This window comes from Primulina huaijiensis, chromosome 11 (genome assembly GCF_012295235.1).
Source record: "Primulina huaijiensis isolate GDHJ02 chromosome 11, ASM1229523v2, whole genome shotgun sequence".
Taxonomy (NCBI): Eukaryota; Viridiplantae; Streptophyta; class Magnoliopsida; order Lamiales; family Gesneriaceae; genus Primulina; species Primulina huaijiensis.
In genome coordinates, this window is record NC_133316.1 from 22,926,721 (window position 1) to 22,940,673 (window position 13,953).

The 13,953-nt window shown below is 36.8% G+C and overlaps 4 protein-coding genes and 1 pseudogene across 6 annotated transcripts; 2 read left to right on the forward strand and 3 right to left on the reverse strand.

Annotated features, from left to right (window-relative positions):
• Window positions 1-806: 806 nt before the first annotated feature.
• Window positions 807-3,229, forward strand: LOC140987362 (transcription factor ILR3-like). Its single transcript, XM_073455828.1, has 5 exons — window positions 807-1,205; window positions 1,884-1,949; window positions 2,188-2,265; window positions 2,341-2,503; window positions 2,724-3,229. The coding sequence occupies exons 1-5, from the start codon at window positions 1,069-1,071 to the stop codon at window positions 2,991-2,993; spliced, it is 714 nt and encodes a 237-aa protein (XP_073311929.1). The 5' UTR covers window positions 807-1,068; the 3' UTR covers window positions 2,994-3,229.
• On the reverse strand, window positions 2,853-6,160 carry LOC140988499 (beta-amylase 7-like; annotated as a pseudogene).
• A 613-nt stretch (window positions 6,161-6,773) lies between these two features.
• Window positions 6,774-8,120, forward strand: LOC140987361 (uncharacterized). Its single transcript, XM_073455827.1, has one exon. It carries the CDS (start codon window positions 6,959-6,961, stop codon window positions 7,988-7,990), a length of 1,032 nt encoding a protein of 343 aa, XP_073311928.1. The 5' UTR covers window positions 6,774-6,958; the 3' UTR covers window positions 7,991-8,120.
• Window positions 8,121-8,274: 154 nt separating this feature from the next.
• Window positions 8,275-11,303, reverse strand: LOC140987360 (probable galacturonosyltransferase 12). 2 transcript variants are annotated; one of them, XM_073455826.1, is made up of 6 exons: window positions 10,706-11,303; window positions 10,337-10,392; window positions 9,998-10,153; window positions 9,267-9,857; window positions 8,882-9,184; window positions 8,275-8,773 (listed from the first exon to the last, which is right to left on the reverse strand). In XM_073455826.1, the coding sequence occupies exons 1-6, from the start codon at window positions 10,914-10,916 to the stop codon at window positions 8,489-8,491; spliced, it is 1,602 nt and encodes a 533-aa protein (XP_073311927.1). In that variant the 5' UTR covers window positions 10,917-11,303; the 3' UTR covers window positions 8,275-8,488. The 2 variants fall into 2 exon arrangements, with proteins under 2 accessions (XP_073311927.1, XP_073311925.1); XM_073455824.1 differs by having other exon boundaries at window positions 10,694-11,303.
• Window positions 11,304-12,054: 751 nt separating this feature from the next.
• On the reverse strand, window positions 12,055-13,217 carry LOC140988730 (uncharacterized). Of its 2 annotated transcripts, none has more exons than XR_012177352.1 (3): window positions 12,752-13,217; window positions 12,480-12,589; window positions 12,055-12,384 (listed from the first exon to the last, which is right to left on the reverse strand). XR_012177352.1 is itself a non-coding variant. In XM_073457786.1 (3 exons), the coding sequence occupies exons 1-3, from the start codon at window positions 13,001-13,003 to the stop codon at window positions 12,303-12,305; spliced, it is 495 nt and encodes a 164-aa protein (XP_073313887.1). In that variant the 5' UTR covers window positions 13,004-13,217; the 3' UTR covers window positions 12,055-12,302. The 2 variants fall into 2 exon arrangements, 1 of the variants encoding a protein (XP_073313887.1); XM_073457786.1 differs by having other exon boundaries at window positions 12,480-12,640.
• Between the last annotated feature and the right edge of the window lie 736 nt (window positions 13,218-13,953).

The following is a 13,953-nucleotide window of genomic DNA, read 5'->3' on the forward strand; positions in this document are numbered from 1 at the left end:
AATTAAATTTTAGTGTATATTCTATGATTTTTTCACACATTCTTACATTTGAGTTCTTTTGGCATGTCACAAAAGGTGACAATAATTGAGCATCATTTTCCTCAAGGCCATTACAACCACACGTCTTCGATCCTTTTTCATCTCTATCCACAAATGGCAACCAGACACCTCAGCATTTAACATAAATTACCAACACTGGATAACCAACCAAAGTATTTATTAATTTATTTTTAAATACAACTATTATGGTTATAATTGAATTTCGAACTACGATTTAGTTTCAAAGACGAGACGTTGACGTATATAATTAAGTCATTTTCTTAAAAATACAACAAATTTAACTAATTAAAATCAAAAGTAAATATTTGATATTGAGCATAGGATTATTTATTTATTTATCTATATTATTATATTATTAAGTGTGAGATCCTTAAAATAATTATCTTAGAATATATTTAAATATTTAATTTCATAATTAATCCATTTATCTTACTAAAAATCTCATCAAGTCACTCCATAATTTATATAGAAAAAAATATAAACAAAACTTTTCTTTTAAATCGATCAACTCTTCTAAATTAAAAACAATTTCGTGTTAATTGTTTAGTATTATTTAATCAACTTCAAAATAATAATACCACGTGCAATGCGTATACATATTTTGCTAATTTATATGAAAAGCAAAATATTAATAATTACCATTGAACAAAGTGAGTGGAGACGATAGTGCGTCGCCACTTGGTGTGGCTGCTGTCTGATTCGTCTGGGGAATATCTTTTTCATTTTTAACGCTTATTATTATCTTATATTATCTTTATTTAATAAAAAAATCCCAATTTGCTTCGGATTTTCGCCCTAAAATGTATGATATAGTGAATTATTGAAAACCACTTTCCTATTTGGATTTCCAATGTCCTCTTTCGACTCACGTGAGAATCAGTTTTCTTCTCAAATCATTCCCGCAAACGCCCAATCGATCCCGTTAGCTTCCATCAATCAATTCCATTTTCCATTGTTGGATTCTATTTCTTTCAACGCTTTCCCCTTTTTACTGGCTGCTGGTCGGAAATGGTGTCTCCGGAGAACACGAATTGGCTTTACGATTATGGGTTTGAGGATATCCCTGTTCTAGATGCCAATTTATCTGCTCCAAATTCTGGGTTTTCTTGGTCCGTGCAAGCCTTGAACGGCTCATCGAATTTCAGGTACTTCAAGATTATGACACATTTGTTCTTGTGATTGATAAATATCTGGTCTTTTTTTCCGAGTTTTTTTCATTCCATTTAGGACAATCACGCGCCTAAGAATCTGTCGGAGGAGGTGGATAGATATTAAGGGGCGGGGAAGAAGCTATAATTTTTTAAAAATTTAGACATGAAATTTTAATATTTTGGGGCTGAGGGGTGACCCAAGGGTTTCATTGTCTGCATGGTTGTGTGTGTATTTGTACAAGTATTTATTGGGGTTTTTATGTATTTGTTAGGATATATGGAGAATTTTCTTGGTATTTTGATTATTTACCAGTAAATTCGCTTTCGTAGATGGGAGTTGGGAATGAGTGGAACCAATTGTTATGTGAATTACTTAAGTCCGATAAACAATTTAATTTGTTATATCGTGTGGGAGTAAGATGCTATGAAGTAGGTGTTTGAAATACTATGGACGCTGATGGTCTTTTATTCGTTATAACATGAGAACGTCGAAGCACCTAGCTCGTTGTTGAGATTGATTGCTTTGTTATGGTTCCGAAGAATTGCAATTTATATACAGCTGCATCAGTCTTGTTTCACTGTACTTCTTTTATTTCCATAGCTTTTTCATGCAGTAAGCAATATTTATCACTATCACAATGTTATTTATATTTTGATATTATCTGTTGCTAGTGCGGAAATTGATGGTTGCTCATTTGAAGAATCAGGGGTTCATAAGGAAACTGGCTCAAAAAAGAGGTATATAAAGTTTGGCTTTTATTAAAGAGAAAGGTGTGGCCAGTTCCGCTCTGTATCCTAATTTTGAATTCGACAGGGGTTTTTGTGAACAAGGACAAAGTACCAAAAAATTAATCGTGAACTTATAATGATAATCAACTTATGATGCCATGTAAATATAAAACTATATTGATGTTTACGTAAGTCTTTTTCTCTCAAGATCGATCTGTGGTTGTCTAACATTTTCTACTCTTCAAAGATCTCGAACTGAATTGTGTACTCCATCAAGTTCCAAAGCATGCAGAGAAAAACAACGGAGGGATCGGCTAAATGACAAGTACTTACATGCCCTTTTGTGTTCCATACTTGTTCTATGTTTTACTCTTCAGTGACTTAATTGTGCACCTTTTAGGTTTCTGGAATTGGGCGCTGTCCTAGAGCCGGGCAGACCTGCCAAAACAGACAAGGCTGCCATTTTGGTTGATGCTGTTCGAATCGTGAATCAACTGAGAGGTGAAGCTCAGAAGCTGAAAGACTCAAATTCAGATCTCCAGGTGAAGATTAAGGAGCTTAAGGTAGGGCTGGTTTTCTCATCCTTCACTTTGCAGATGTTTCTCTATCAATTTCATGATCAAAGGATAATTTTAGCCGACTAGAAGCTTACTCATATTTAACAAGAAGTAACTATCCATGTTTTCTGTGTTTCACCATGTTGACTTGCTGATAGGGATCGTGGACTTTGAGTTGCAATCAATCTTATTCTATTTTCTTTCTGTGTTTCGCTGATGAGGATAGGCTGAAAAAAATGAGCTTCGTGATGAAAAGCAAAGGTTGAAGGTTGAAAAGGAGAAGCTAGAGCAACAACTCAAGACGACAACTGCCCCCCAACCTGGCTTTTTACCGGCTCCTCCCCCAATTCCCGCCGCATTTGCTGCTCAAACCCAAACGTCTGGCAACAAATTGGTGCCTATCATCAGTTACCCTGGGGTCGCGATGTGGCAGTTCATGCCACCTGCAGCTGTTGATACTTCTCAGGACCATGTCCTTCGCCCACCGGTTGCCTAAGTTGGCAATGATGTCCTGCCATGGTGCCATTCGAATAGTGGTCCAATTGTTGAAATCATTTGTCTTTGTTCTTGTCTGTTTTAGTTTTTACTGAACCATCTGCCTGGGATCTCATGGATAATTGGGACAATTACGATTGTCCTTGCTTTAATTTAGTCTGTTCTGGTCTCTACTTGTACACTTCAGTAAATCTATCATGTTGCATTTAAATTTTCATAAAATTTCTTCCGGCAAAACGAATCATTAAAGTCTGAGCAAAGTGCTTGTCGATTGGTAGATATATACGCCCAAGCAAAACTGCACTTTCCCAGGAATTGCTAGATTGCCACGCGGTGAAAAGTATCCATATTTTAAAATAAGACTAGGTAAAGGCACCTCAATTCTTGAGGAGTCTTACTCAGGTTTGTAGTCCAATATATGAGCATTTATATTTGTATCATCATCTTACGAAAAGTGCCTAACATGGAATCAAAGCTCTTGCTCCTGCTAGACTTTGCAACAGACTGTAACTTTGGACCAACTCACCTTTGTAGCAATGCAGGTTCTTTCAAAAGCTAATTTAGCCAAAGAAAGCACTCGATCACAATGATCAACTAAAACTTGAGAATACCAACTAAGGAAAAACCTGCCATAATAGCCATCATAATCTTCACCATCACAGAAAAATCATGTTTCTTGAGGCCGGGAATTATAGAAACCTGTATTATCAGGCCCTCGTGCCCAAAAAGAGTGTCCTCTTAGTTCAGCTGCTTTCCGCAAGCTTTTCAACAGATGCTGATCATAGCGCTGAAAAGGCAGGAAAAAATTATTAATAATGCCCAGTATTGTATTGGGAAAGGTTACACAGAAAGGAGAGGGAGAAAACAAAACAATTTTTTGGTTAGTAGCACCATTTTCTAAAATTTTGCATGCCCTACACCCCACTCACACACACAAAAAAAGAGATAAAAGCCAATATTCTTGGTCATGAATAAAAGTGTCCATGCCCAAACATGTGCTAGTGCCTTGTCATCAAAGAGATAGAGGCATAGAGAGAGGTGGTCTGTGGGGCGACTAAAATCCCGAAGGCTGCATTTTGTATGAAATTGGTATATCTTACATTACCTGAAATTAGCCAATACCAGGATATCTTCAACCATGCTTCACTGGAGTAGAAGGGTATCTCAGCTATCCACATGGACCAAGTCCAATTACTATCATAGATATGATACCATTCTAAAAAAACTCATCAAACTCAACCCGAAAGCTTCTCATCAAATCAAAGTAGACCTACATAAATTTTCAAAATTATAAAACAAAAAAAATTAATTGAGGCAAACTTGAGGAGGTGAATATCAGTAAGAGAATTTATGAGAGGAACATGGCAACCTCAAAGCTAATGAAAAAAATGAATCAAACTGGGAAAGCAGGAAGCCAAATATTTTCTTTTAGGATCAAATCATCAATCTTTTAATCTGAAATAGCTAGTACGCACAAACAAATTTTTATGCTCTTAATGACATTAATAACCAAAAATTAATGAGCAAAGCATTAAAACCTCGAATTCTTGATAATAACCAGTAAAAATGCAATAAATAAACAAGATAAATCTTGAACTGTGCTCTAATAATAACTTCAGCTCTCCTAGACTGCTAAAAGAGTAAAGTTATCAAGAACATGAGCAGAGCAAGGGCACAAACCTCCTAGGTTCTAAAACTTTCCAATGAAAAAATATAGAGAGATCACAAAGATTGAAAATGTTAATTAATTACCTTTGCAGCTGTTCGTCCTCTCAATACTCTTTCCTTATCAACACTCCAAGACAAACACTCAGTGTTTCGCCTTCCCAATCTGTCGGTGAAAAATATGTCTGGATTGCTTCAACCAATTTCAGCCACCCAGTGAGGCAATGGAATACAAACATCATCCCCAACATTTACTCCACATTAATGAAAAGACATCAGAACCTGTTTTCAGTTTAGGAAAAAACTATAATATTTTTCGTAGAAGTTCAAAAGAAAACTATGAAAGCAACAGGAAATTAATCAATGTAGTACTGCAACCCACTCACTTCATCAAGCAGTCAATGCTTTATTGCCAACTAACAGCCAATATTCTTACAGCAGCCATTGCATTGTTGACGATGTAGATATTTTGGAAGCACCATTTTAGCCAAAAAATTATTAACAATGATTTGACCATGATAGTATGTACAACTTTCAGTTATCTAATATTTTTTTCCAGATGAGATCATGTATGGATGATCATCACCCCATGTTGTTTCAACAGTTCCGCATCAATCCAAACTGCAAAAACATTCCATTAAGTTTGTGCATAAAAATCCATCATCTTTCCTGGAAATTTTGTGCTGTTGTGGATAAAAATTAATCACTTTCTGATGCACAAGAAAATTGTCCAACAAAAGTCATTGTTTTCTGTTTCACACGATCAGTTAAGCAATGCAGCTATGCAGGTATTACATGATCTATACAGGGACAAGTAGATGGGACCATCCAGTAAATATAAGAATTTGTGCATTATCCGGGGAAACTCATCATCCATACATAATAAAAGCATGAAGGATACTCTTTGAGAAAGACCCTGAAAAGTGAAGAACGATAGAATTGTGACATCCAACAGATATAAAATTGACCAAGCTAATTGTACAATCTATGAAGACTGACATTAACATCAGATATACACGCAAAAAGGTAAGAATGCCACAGAAAACATCTACTGGTTAAATGTGAAGTAGTCAGGAATAGAATAACTAACTTGTAACTTCATTTTCAGCTCTTGCACAATTTGAAACAACCTCTTGTAACCATTCCAGTTATATTCTTAGGGTGCATGAGCTTCGACGACACCCCATCAACAATCCACCATAACACCATCCACATTGATCGACTTCGAGGCTTTCAGTTGCTTCACCGAACCATCCGGATCAACAAGCTCGCACTTCATATTGATGACATCCAACTGACACCATTAACTTGAATGCGTGAAATTTAAAAACTACAAATGGACAAACAATAGAAGACAAATTTACAACAAAGTTATGAAGGCAGGACAAGAACTTGGAAAATACAGAAAACATATAATGTTGGCAGACTCGGAGAACTCACTGGCAACAAAAGTAAGCCATCTCTAGAAATCACAAACCCCAAACAAGAGCAAGGTAGGAGCATACGCGAGTATGTTACAAAAAAAGCATAAGAAAATCAGCCCAACAAAAACAAAGAACCTCAAGAATGCGGGAAGCCCAAACATGAGCGGCGCACCCAATAATGAGGAAAATTGGGGAAAGCAGAACAAAAACAAGATGGACATAACTAACGCAGTAGGAGCTTTCCCACGCCAGCAAGGGGGAGCGCCGAGCACAAGGGTTGAGAACGAGGGAATCGCAAAAAGATGAGAGTCGAGAGTAGAGCAAGCCAACTTTCTTTGCTGCCCTTGGGTCGCTACCACTGTGGAGAGAAGGAACCAGAAACTCCAAACGAAGCAAGCCAGGAGTAAAGCCGAGAAGCAAAAAACGAAGAATGATTTTGTCCGATGGTCGCTGTTGCGGTGGAGAGAAGAAAGCATAATACGCTTCATTATCTGTGTGCCCTGATGTGGTGGAAGGGCAAACAATTGACACGTTTAGGATCTTAACCTGCAACCGGAAAGAAACTGGCCAATTTTCACTTATTCTCGCTTTAAGTATAGTAGATAGATATGAGAACTTATAAGTTCTTAAAATAATTTATAAGCTTTTATGAAGATGGAAGAGTTATATGACACTAAACATAGGCAAACAAGTATAGCTGAGTTGAAACAAGTATAGCTGAGTTGACCAGTTCGATGGCACCAAAGAAAATTCTAACTATTATCCAGATTTCTTGAGGCTCAAAATTTTTGCATCTGTTTATCCTAGTAGCTATTTCAATTTGCTAACTGCAATTCACAAACAGAATTACTTCTGTTTTTGACAGCTAGAAATTACAATGGCTTCCGAACTGTTGTCGAGGATGATTCCTGTGCAAACTACCATAACTTCAAAACCTTCATCCAATTTCAAACCAACTACAACTCCCCCGTTGTCTTTTTTGTTTGCATCGCAACACGAGCAGAATCATTGCTCTCTTTTTATCTTCCTCAAAAATGGAAAGTCTTCGCCAAAATCAAGAATCTTGCATCTAATCCCATTATGTTCCATATCTTCTTCCAATCCGCCATCCACAAAAGAAGAAGCCATTCTCCAAGCAAAGACTTCACTTTTATCCACCTTAGAGAAACCCCTCAACAACCCGAAACTCGCAGGAAAGCTCAAGAAATTGAAGCAGCCAAGATTACGCGTCGAAATTCCGATAACTGACGACTCACCCGCCTCGCTCTCTCAATTGGCTGTTGAGATATTTGGAAAGATGCCCATTAAAAGAAAAGGCCCTCAAATCCAAAGTCTAATAGTATGGCCAAACCAGAGCTTTACCGAATCTGCCATTAACGCCTTTGATTCTCGCTCCTCTGGCGTTCTTGTCCAAAACGTTGACCTTTCATCAATTCTTGACGAGGATGTCCGAACTGTGAATTCGGCTGATGTAGCTGTGTTCATGGCACCCGAGGCTTCTCAATTGGCGGTTATGAAGAGAGTTGCTGACAACTTATACCCAAAGCCAGTTGTGATTTTCAACCCCAAGTGGGCATTTGAAGAGGAGATAGAATTCGATGAGCTGAGTGGTTTTGTTGGCTCATTCGAGGTGGTTTATTCGTTTATAGGGTTGGAGGTTAGAGGGATTTTGAGTAAGAGGAAAGGAGTAATCTTTAAATGTGTGAGTGATGGTGTTTTAAGTGGTGAGAAATGGGATGTTTTGGTTGAGGAAGAGGGTCAATTGAGAGTTGTTTCGAGGTTCAAAGCACGACCATCCATCACCGAGGTCGAGAATGTTTTGTATAATCTAATGGCTATCAACTCCCCAGTTACAAAATCTGCCAAGTTCTTGAAAAACTTGGTTTCAAATGTAACTGGCAAGAAGTAATCGAAAATGTACAATTGAGAATGCTTGCCGATGATACACATCTTGTTTTTTCTTGGTGCTCTGAGAATTTTCATGATCTTTTGTATAATTCGATAAATTATGACGGAAGGAAATGTTGCTTGATTGATAACTTAGCTTTGTTTTTTTGTGATTCATTCTCTCTTCTTTTTCACCTGTCTTCAGTTTCTTTACTCATAATTGCTAAGATATAATAATATCAAGACCTAAGGAAAGGACTGTTTACAGAATTTTGGTGCCTGAGACTGGGGTTTTTGACAAATACGAATGCACAAGAACTTGAATGTTCCTTCTCAGAATATGTTAAAAATTGAATGAATGCAATAAAACAAGAACTTATTAGAAAAGAGATCTCAAAATTTGAATCCTCTTCTCCTCTCTCTCAGAGATCATTAAAACTATGAAAAACTCTCCACGCATTTCCGGCGACCTCATTTACGGGGTAAAGAGACTAAGAGTGTTTTCTTAGATAAATTTTGTCTATGATGCCCTTATCCGACAGCCCTTTATGAATTTATCAGAGAAGTCAATATATTTTGTCCATAGGGGCCGCAGCTGTGGAAATGCTATATCTAGCCAAGGCTTCGCTCTGCCATTAAAATGGATGACACCAGCATTAGCAGCATCTGTAAAGGTAGTATTTTCCTGGTACCCTAATCCAAGCATGTGCCAGAACGGATCAATAATGTGGACATGACCATGAAAAGCTATTAGACCAGGAGGTAAGGTTCCAAGCTGCCACAAACTTAAATCCGACTTCAAATTCTGCCATAGTGAGAAAAGGCGTAATCAGAGAATCTAACAGTGTGCATATTTTATTTTGTCTACTCCTAAATGAAGAAAGTGTCTCCAGATGTAATCTTAAGATGTTACCTCTTCTAGCCAGTAATGGTATGTCTTACTTATGTTTGTTCGTCTCCAAGCATCTAGATCAAAAATGTTCATGCCATAAGCCCATGCACATTCATTAGGATCAAAGTTCTTCTCTATCAGAGGATGAGAAAAGTTCAAATAGCTTTTGAGTTTCTTTGACATCACAAATTTGTCCACTCCTTTACATGTTTCAACCGCTCCGTTGACCTTTCCATTCATATCAATGTTCCACAAAGGTGAAAGATCAGTTTGAATCACAATGTCGTCATCCAGGAATACTACTTTGTTTAGACTTGGAAACAACTGCAGCAAATTTGTACGCAGCTAATATTAATGTTTTCAAAAACTTTGGAGGGCAATGTGATTTCTAATTTTCAAGACTCACCTCAGGTAAATGTATCCGAATGTGATTCATCAATGAATTGTACTTGGGGCTGAGTGCTTGTAACTTTGCCGCGATAATATATGGTTTTTCAGTATTATTTGCTACAATAGCTGACGAACCGCCCCTAAACTGTGATCGCAATTTTTGATCTTTCTCCATTGCCTCCAGAACCGGGACCTTTCCCTTCGCAAACCAATCAAAATGATGCAAGGCTTTGACCTCTATAATTGCAGGTGTTAGAGGGTGTAGCGAGAACCAAGCCTGCATTGGGTAGTAGGTCTTTCTATCGGTTATTATGTGGAGGACAAATTTTTCCGGGTGCAATGAATTTTGAACAAGTGATGATGCCACAACAGCCGCTGCAATTATATTGTCAGAAGCAAGGACAAAGTGAAAGAACGAGTTATCAACAAGACCAGGTACAAATTCTGCTGAAGGCATCTGGAGTCGAGCATGAGCATTAGTAGAGTGCTCATTTGCTAGTCTTAGAGCAAGGCAATGAAGCTGCTTAGGGATGCTGCTAGAGGCGACGTGGCGATACAGGTATTCCTGAATTTTTGCAGTTCTTGTTCTTTGTTCAAGTAGCGACACCTGTAATAAATACGGAGATCAGTTAATTGTCACTAGCAATAGAGGTAGCTTATTTATGAAGCATCCTCACACTGATAAAGAAAATCATAACTATTTCAAGATAAATTAGTTAATCAGAATAAAGTATTGGTGCATAATACCATAGCTTTGAGTTTAGCAGCAAAAGTCTTAGCATCAGGTCTTTCATCCTTTATTTCTGCTATAAAATCTTCCAGCGTTTGGGGAATTTCTTGTCCTGCTTGTATTTCATTTTCGTTTACGGGTTCTTCCAGTATTTGGAATATTACTTCAGGAACCTGACAAGAACCAAGTATATTTTCACCCTTATAAATCAAATTCAAAGGTGCGAGCAAATAGAGAGATCATTTTTATGTTCGGAATTCAGGGTCATAACTCAATGCTGCCAAGTGCTACAGATTTATAAAGTAATTTCCATGTAATCATCATGTCGAAGTAATTTAATTTACGGATTCACGTACAGTTGATTCAAGTCTTCTTCCCATATTTCTCGGACCTAATTTTTTCCCCAAGCAACCTACATTTAATCAAGACAAGAAAGCAGGATTTATGAGAAAACAAGTAATGGCTGCTAGAATCTGTAGATTGATCATTGATGGTTAAATGAACATCAAGGATCCTGGATATCGAGGACTAGGACAAGAGAGGAGCAATATACTTTAAACTCTGCTTCTGTGATATTTTTTTTTGTTTCTTGGACATACGTGCTCAAGTTATTATTAATGTGAACATTCACAATTTCAAGAGACCATTTAATCTGTACCTCACCCTTAGAAACATTTAAAAAAAGTTACAGATTTTTGTAGATATATTGATACCAATTGACATACGTATTGTTGAACACTTGGTTTCTCCATCAATGGTATCAACTGCAGTTAACACAAACATGAACCGGAGAAGAAAGGTGAAGAGCAAAAGAGCATAGAAAAGCATTCTATACGACAATCGTCTCGAACCAATCTTCATTTTGATCAACTCCCTAACATTTTTTGCCGGCAACAAAGTAACATGCCTCAAGCTCGGAGATATATGCAGCTGCATTTTCAAGAACACAAAAAAAAAAAACAAGAAATCACAGATTCTAGCTATCAATTATTCATTTGCCTGCTGATAGCCTCTAAATGTTAGAGAGAAAAGCTCTTTTTGTGAGAGTGTTTAGGGTTGCTATCCATCACCTAATCTTGCTTAGCATGAAGGTTATATATGTATTGAAGTTCTTGTTTAATTATGTTTTTATTTTCTTAGTCGGGGTTAGTAATATTTTGGACGGGGAAGAGTAGGAGGTTGTTTGATGGAAAAAGACTGGAGACTGAGAATGTTTTGCACGGTGGCTTGATTTTGAAGAAGGGAAGTTAGAAAAAAGAGACAGAAATATGATTTTTGAATTAAATAGTGTTGCTTCACTTGGCCTCCACATGAAGTGCATATTGAAAATTGCTGTTGTCTTTCGAACTGTTATTTGACATTAACATAGTTTCTAAATGGAAAATGACTTCTATTTGTCCCTCGTTTCTTATTTTCTTTTAATTACGTAGAAACTGGAGATTTTTTAAAAAGAAAAAACAATTAGACTCGATAATTTTAGTGACAGAAAATGAGACTCCGGGTTGAATTTATGGTTTATTTAAACCAAAATATATTTAAACTTGAGAATTCTTTTTTAGAAAATAATGAAATATTGTAGTTCTCGTCCTAGTATGCCTATTTGGTCCTCGGATATTGAACCGTGACATAAACCTCTCCATCGAAAAATGTATATTATAATAAGTGAGTGCCACCCAAGTTTGCCCATGTTCTAAATAATCAAACACATCACAATCTCATAAACATGCGTTCACTACATGGGAGACAAAAAAATAAACTTGAAAAACGTCAAATGATACAAATCAGATGGTTCTATTATTATTTACATTAACCAGCAAATTACAGATACCAACACCGATTTATATCAGCAAACTTCTCCTTCAAGCGCCCCAAAGCCTCTAGATCACAACGGAAACCCACATTCTGAAACTTATGGTGGAGAATAAAAGAATAGCTTCCACGCCTACCAAGAGAGATGTCGTTGCAAAAGAAATTTATCATTAACCTGGTCCAACCATCGACATGTAAGCAAAACAACAGAAAAAACAAGAGGAAGCACACGACTGTATCTGGATTCGAAGAAAAAGAAAGTACCTTAGTCAAACCGGTCAGTTTATGCAAAGTTAGTCTCCATTTTCAGGCAATCTATATTATTTACAGGTGTAAATTGGTTCATCTCAGAGTGATCTCTAGTGTTTACAATCTCAAGCCAAGCATTTGCCAATGGAGAATCATTGTTCGTATTTACAACAACCCTGCTTTTTTCGGTGGACAACCGAAGTCCATCATGCCCTGCTTCGACACCATCCTTGTCCACCTTGTTACCCACAATTTCACCAGTGTTTACGGGTCAAAAGAACCGGAACTGCTCATGCAGGTGAATGCGCCATTCTCAGACCACTGTAGATGCCCATTGATGTTGCACCTGAGAAACGAGAAATGTGGCTTAAAATTTCAGTTTCAGCGAGATAAAGGACGAAAAATGTAGAAATAAGCGACCGAAGAACCATCACAACATACCTCCCCTGTTGAGATTTGGGAGCTTGAAGATAAAAAACTGAAACCACGTCTTTTGGTCTGGCTTCAAGCACACAAATGGGTACTCTTTCAATCTCAATCTCAATCTCTCCCTCTCCCTCTCCCAAACCTTCATTTGTATTAATAACATCAGCCAACATTGACTGCAAATATATGTGTACAAAGGTAGTACAAGAACACAAGGATGTCACTCATCAAAGTGATCATTAAATGTTACTCGGAACTATCTCAACATTACTGAAATTGTGAAGTACCTCAGATCTAGCCCATAACGGATTCTGGATCTGATGCATTTGAAGCTCAGCTTCACATATACACATCCTACGCCTTTCTTCAGTGATAATATTTTGTTTCGTGGCAGTATCCACAGAAAATAGATTATTTTTCTGTTCCATTCTTTCTGGAAAGACTTTACAGGTATCAGAATTTCCATTTTCACCATACATATCAATATTGTCTTCTCTCTCCTCGCGATTTTGTTTTTGACAAACATCCCATTTTTGCATTGCCTCCACCACTATCCTTGAACCCCACAGAGATTAGATTCACAAGTGGTGCTTATGGGCAAACCCCATGTACCATTAAGAGCAGGAGATATGCGCAGAGCATACTGTATCAGGCAACCAGATGGAGAGAAAACGAGTAAATAATAGTTTTTTTTTTCACAGAATCTACATTCATATCATTGCCTCGACAATATTGGAAAGCTGATGCTATAGCTCGAGACTAATTTAACATGACAAACAAACTATTAACCAACTGAGCTCGAGCTCCACAAATTTAATAATTTTAAAATTAGTTAGAGCATGAACTTCATAATAAAATCTCGAATCAAGCTCGAACTTATATATATCTTAAACGAGTCGAACTCAAATTTAATACCATTATGCTTGGCTAGTTTACATCCCTACTAATAATGACATAATCAAAATTTTTAAAATGAGGCGAGCGAACCAGTGGTTCTACCCAATTTAATAGAAACTCCGGCCGAATTATAAAATCCTATATGATTTACACATGCTGATTATTTGTATAGATCTATTGTTAGTTTCCATGACACGATTTCTTCATTTATACATGTTTTGGGCATAATAATTGACCTTATTAATGGAGCAGCCGTAACGTTTCATTTAAGTTGTTATTGAGTTTAAGAAGATTGAAATTATACAATTTAACCAGTTATAAATTTTTGTGAAAATGAAAAGCGAAATCCTAAATGATTATGGATGTAATCGAGTCGAGCCGAGTCGAACTCTTGAATGTTTGAGCTTGGTTCGTTTATAATCGAGCCGAGCTCGAGCTTTATTTAACGAATATATGCATGACTCACGAGCTTATTCAAGACTTTATCGAGCCTAAACAAGCTTAATAAATATGAATTATACATTTAAATTTTTATTAAATTAATTAAAAATTAAATTATATATTTAAAGAAAAATATATTATTCTTATTAAA